The 6,000-nt window shown below is 32.4% G+C and overlaps 1 protein-coding gene across 1 annotated transcript in view; it reads left to right on the top strand.

The window, feature by feature from the left end:
• Positions 1-236: 236 nt before the first annotated feature.
• UGT2A2 (UDP glucuronosyltransferase family 2 member A2) overlaps positions 237-6,000 on the top strand; it is a 53,820-nt gene continuing 48,056 nt past the window's right edge. The window contains exons 1-2 of the mRNA XM_033106187.1: positions 237-352; positions 2,432-3,201. Of these exons, the coding sequence (XP_032962078.1) occupies positions 2,484-3,201 (718 nt within the window). The 5' untranslated portion in view covers positions 237-352; positions 2,432-2,483. The remainder of the gene's footprint in view (positions 353-2,431; positions 3,202-6,000) is intronic.

Genomic DNA, 6,000 nt, shown 5'->3' with positions numbered 1-6,000 from the left:
TAATTTTACATACTTCTTAATAATAACCCAAGATTATGAATCATTACCTGTCATTGTTTCAGATACATGTGAATATACTTGGTTGGCAGAAGTGGTGGAAAACATGTTAACAAAGGCAATATTCAAAGCAAATAGTTGCCAGGGAACCAATAAAAGGATATATCTTTAACAAAGGTTAATCTGCTTAATAATGTAATGTATGAGGAATGCTAAGAGTAAACAAATCTGTGTAATCTTTTTTCCACTTAAGATCATATTTCTCTTCATATCACACTTACCCAACTACGCGTTATTTAAGTTCAGCTTCCTAATAGCAAGTTATTGCTATTAAAGTTCCAGCTGGAAACTTCAGGTAAGATATTTAAGGCAATATATAAGCTATATAAAACCAGTAAATAGTGTGGACTTTATTTTATGTTTTACATGTGGACTTTTATATTTTCCTCTAGAAACAATATCAACCATTGCAAGCTTGTGGATTAACTTTTGTTTTCTTTTTTTACTTCCCTTTGAAGAAGTTTTCAGTTCTGTTTTGAAATAATTTGAAGGTTTCCCCACCCACCCCAGGTGTTACACTTTAGAATAATTATATAGATATTGAAAGAAATGCATTATAGAGCAATAAATTGAGAGTTGTATCTAAGTGTGAGTTTGTTGTCCTCTTTAAAAGTTCCTCTATTGCCCCTAGTTCGTACCAGTGGAGAGTTCATTTGTTCCTCCATTAGGCACACATAAAGTAACACGTAAAATTTATACAAATGTATGGTGAAGGCAAAAATGGTTCTTATAAGTGACCACAATGGTCTTCAAAGCAGCAAGTGTACAAGGATCAAAATGTGATCCTTTGGTAGGTATTTTATTTTCTTAGTATTTTATAATGGATTATTTATTTATGTATTGTAAATTTATATCATATATACATATATATATATATATATAGCAAATAAGTTTTATGCAAAATCAAATTTATTTATTAAAAAAGAAGAAATTTAAAATTTCTCAAGAAAATCCTGTTGTAAAAGCAATAACCAACTGTCATAATATAAATATTATGCTTGCTTCCTTTTTGTGCAATTAATTAAAGCACATCTTTTATTCTCATCTATGATAAAAATATATGCATATACTAACTTCTTTTTAAATATTAAATTTTGTTTGAACACGCCTGATTTCACTAATATTTTAATCATATTTTTAGTATAATCTCTCCAAAAAATTCTGGAAATAGACTAGCTTTTCCATGATCTTAAAATCAGAATAATTAAAATCACAAGTATAGACCCTCATTTTGGAAAAAAATTTTTTACAACCTCTTTAAACCTTTATGGTCAATATAATCTCATTTAGTTTTATATTAAATTTAGGAACACAAACAAATCCAAAATTTAGTCTAAATAGTTTGAGAAATCTCTCAATACCAGTCATATTAGTGTGTTGTGAAGCTGGAACTGGTGTATTGAATTGAGAATACGCAGATTATGACCAGCTGAATGAGGAGGCACAGCCCACTCACTCAGAATTAGCAGGTAGCTCCCTCAGCATCTGAGCTCCCACTTTGGGAATGTGAAATACACTGGGTCTGTTTTGATTCAGTTTTTGATTCAGGTGCAGTTTCAGTACAACCACACAATGGAAACAGAGTCATAAGATTTATTACTTAAAGATCCCAGAAGTGAGGGGGTGCAACCGAGCCATGGGAAAGGCAGTCCTCCATCCTGGTCAGGAGCCAGCAGGAGACAAAGAGCAGGCTAGCTAGCTTTTTGAGCAGCACTTCCATAGACGCATGCTTGACCTAGCAATTTTCTTCAAAGAGCCCCCATTCACTAGTAAAATTACTCATCATCTCTTCCATAGATATTTGTACATAGTTTATTTACTTGTAATTTTTTTCTCATCGATTCATTAAGATAAAATATTTTCCCAAACATATTATTAAAGTAGTAGTAAATGTTATACTTACTATGTTTGTACTTCACATTTTAAGTATTCTCTTTGTAATAATCGTATCTATTAGAAACTAGTAACTACTATACTGTTTAATTGTTGCTAATGATGTATATATAAAATGTATTTAGTACTGGAAAACCTACAGAGTTAGATCTCTATATCTCTGGTCCTATCTGAATTTTCTGTACCCAGGACTGAGTGTAGAGTTCAGAAATACAGTGATTTCAAGTAATCTAATAGTAAGAATTTAAGAATTATGAGATGCAGAGATATGATTGAAGGATTAAGTTTAAGAAAAAGAATCATAACCAAAGCTAAAGCAACAGGTTGAGAAGTACAACATATGTTACTCCTAAACCTGTAATTACCATAAAATATGGAGTTACTATGTCAAATATCATGTCATAAAGAGAAGGCTCTTAAGGGTATTGTTGGTTTGAATCCAAACTAAAACATAATTTATCTTTCTTTTTTGCTTCAAAAGCAGAGATATTCATCTGTCTCATCTCCTCAAATCTTCTACATCAAGCTACGTCATGTTAATAAAGTACATTCTGCTGTTGTCTCTTCAGATAAGTCTCCTAGGAAACACTCTTGGCGGGAACATTCTGATTTGGCCAATGGAAGGTAGTCATTGGCTAAATATTAAGATAATTATAGATGAGTTGATTAAAAATGAGCATAATGTGACTGTCCTAGTTGCTTCTGGGGCACTTTTCATCACGCCCACCTATAACTCATCTCTGACATTTGAAATATACAAGGTGCCCTTTGGCAAAGAAAGAATAGAAGGAGTAATCAAGAACTTTGTTTTGACATGGATGGAAAATAGACCATCTCCTTCAACCATTTGGAGATTCTATCAGGAAATCACCAAAGTCATCAAGGACTTCCACATGGTATCTAGAGAAATCTGTGATGGTGTCCTCAAAAGCCAAAATCTGATGGAGAAGCTGAACAAAAGCAAATTTGAGGTTCTGGTATCAGATCCAGTATTTCCGTGTGGTGATATAGTAGCTTTAAAACTGGGAATTCCATTTATATACTCCTTGAGGTTTTCTCCAGCATCAACAGTGGAAAAACACTGTGGGAAGGTACCATACCCTCCTTCCTATGTTCCTGCTATTTTATCAGAACTCACCGATCATATGTCTTTTACTGATAGAATAAGAAATTTCATCTCCTACCACCTACAGGACTACATCTTTAATACTCTTTGGAAATCATGGGATTCCTACTATAGTAAAGCTTTGGGTATGTAATATATATTTTTTGTATTATTTGAATTTGAACAGAGATTTATATCACCTCTTCTTTATTTCCCTATGCCTATTCTTTTTCAATTCTACATATAGATTACTATCTATTGCTATCATTTGATAGCAGGAAAGAACATAAAAGACAATATGCTTTGAAACTATAGTGTGTTGTTTTTCTAATTTTATGGATTTGAGGATGCCAACCAAGTTTATTACACATAAGATATAGTTACAAATACCTTAATTAAAAATTAGGACTGGATTCTCATATACATATTGCATTGAAAATACAAATTGAATAGAAACTTCAGGTGTGTGTGTAGAAAGCTGAAAGAGACTAAGCTTTCTACAAGCCCATTATTAATACTGACAAATGTGTGTGTGTGTTTAAAAACATGTTAAAAACATGTATATGGATCATCTCTGATCACTGCTCATAGATTTCCTGTTGTTTACTAGGCACTTCCTTGGATAGAGTGGGTACAACAAAGACTGAGATGAAGTTCCTGGCTTCAAGGATTTCACAGTCAAACAGAGAAGTTAGACATGAAAGGGAATATTTACAATATGAATGATGTGGGTAATAAAAATATGTACAAGGAACAGAGATAGTATAAAGAAGGTAGGCAGTATGTGATAGGAGAGAAAGGTATCCTGATAAACTTCAGAATCGAAGTGATGCACAATGAAATTTTTAAAAATAAGTGTGAATTTTCTTGCAAACTGGTGTGGAGAAAGAAACAGTATGCCCAATGTTGTGGAGTCTACAAATAACACATGGTGTTGGGTATTGCTGATAATTCAGCACATATGAAGGTCAAAGTGTAAAGTGGGGAGGCATGGCAAAGAATGCTGGAGATGTCAGGATTGCAAGAATGAATTAATTCAATAAATATTTTTAAAACATCCTGTATGTCATGTTAAGCATCTTGGCTTGTATCTAATAAACAACTGGGAACAGTTTAAAGGAATGTATTGTGACTAGATTGTATCTTATATAAAACACACGAACAAATGTGGACCTAGAGTGGAGAAATGTCAGGATGTAGGCTACCGCATCATTCCAGGAAAGATGTGGTAAAAGCATGTACTAGTGAAGTATCTTATGAACTAAAAACATAAAGCAGATGAGAATACATTGTAACACAATCAGGAGAGTAGGCTCTTGATAGACAATTTATGCTTACATGTGTGACCATGAAGAAGTAATCAAGTTTCTTTGGACCTATACTTATTAATCTCATCTCTAACAAGGATATTGAAAGGACTAAATTAATTAACATATAAAACGGTCTTAGAATAGTTTCTGGAAGATAGAAACTGTTCAATTAGTGTTAGTTGTTTATCAGGTAAAATAAAAGCTGATGACTAATTGGTGAGTGTTATAAGGAGTGAGAAAGAAATTAAATTATTTCTTTTTTAATTGATATATGATTGACCTATAACATTAGTTTCAGGTGTATAAGATAATGATTTGATATATGCAAAATGATCACTACAATAAGTCTAGTTATTTTTTTCTTGTGATGAGAACTTTTAAAATCTACTCTCTTAGCGACTTTCAAATATACAATAGTGTTATTAACTATAGTCACCATGCTGTACTTTACATGACTTATTTTATAACTGGAAGTTTGTACCTTTTGACCCCCTTTACCCATTTTGCCTATTCCCCACTCCCACCTGTCAAATACCAATCTGTTCTCTGTATCTATGAGTTTGAGATTTTTGTTTTTATAGTTTTTGTGGTTTTTTTTTAAGATTCCACATATAAGTAAGATCACATGGTATTTGTCTTTCTCTGTCTGACTTATTTCACTTAGCACAGCGCCCTTAAGTTCCATCCAGGGTTTGGAACTGGGTTTCCTTCTTTTTATGGCTGAATGATATTCCATTATAATTATATATTGGAAGGTTTCCTTCTTTTTATGGCTGAATGATATTCCATTATAATTATATATACATACTATATCGATATGTGTTATTATATATATGTCACATTTTCATTATCTATTCCTCCATCTATGGACAGGTTATTTCTATATCTTGGCTAGTGTAAATAATACTGCTATGAACATGGTGGTCCAGATATTTCTTTGAAATAGTGATTTTCTTTTTTCCAGAATTGGAATTGATGGATCATAGGATATTAAGTTGGTGCAAAAGTTATTGTGGTTTTTGCAATTTTTTAACCTTCTAAACCACAATTACTTTTGCACCAACCTAATAGTTTATTTTTAATTTTTTCAGTAATCTCTATAAAATCTTGCAATGCATAATGACGTTTCAGTCAACAATGGACCACTAAATGAGGGTGGTCCCATAAAACTATTATGGAGCTGAAAAATTCCTATCACCTAATGTCAACAGATGTAACATTGTATCACAATGCATTACTGGCCTGTTTGTGGTGATGCTGATAAACACAAACCTACTGTGCTGCCAGATATATAAAAGTATAGTACATACAATTATGTACAGTACATGATACTTGATGATAATCAACTATGTTACTGGTTTATGTATTTACTATACTATATTTTTAATCATTATTTTAGAGTGTACTCTACTTACTTAAAAAGTTTGCTGTAAAACACCAGCAATAGCCTCAGATGTCTCATGTTTACTGCGTCTCTGGATTGCATCATTTTCTCTTGTAATTGATTTAATCACATGTTGTTTTATAAACTTAGAATAGCTGAAGTGCAATGTTTAAAAATCTACAATAGTGTACTGTAATGACCTAGGCCTTCACACTCACTAATCCCTCACTCACTAACTCACTCAGAGCAAC

The sequence above is a fragment of the Rhinolophus ferrumequinum genome, chromosome 5 (assembly GCF_004115265.2).
Source record: "Rhinolophus ferrumequinum isolate MPI-CBG mRhiFer1 chromosome 5, mRhiFer1_v1.p, whole genome shotgun sequence".
NCBI classification, from domain to species: domain Eukaryota; kingdom Metazoa; phylum Chordata; class Mammalia; order Chiroptera; family Rhinolophidae; genus Rhinolophus; species Rhinolophus ferrumequinum.
This window is presented reverse-complemented; position numbering and strand designations above follow the sequence as displayed.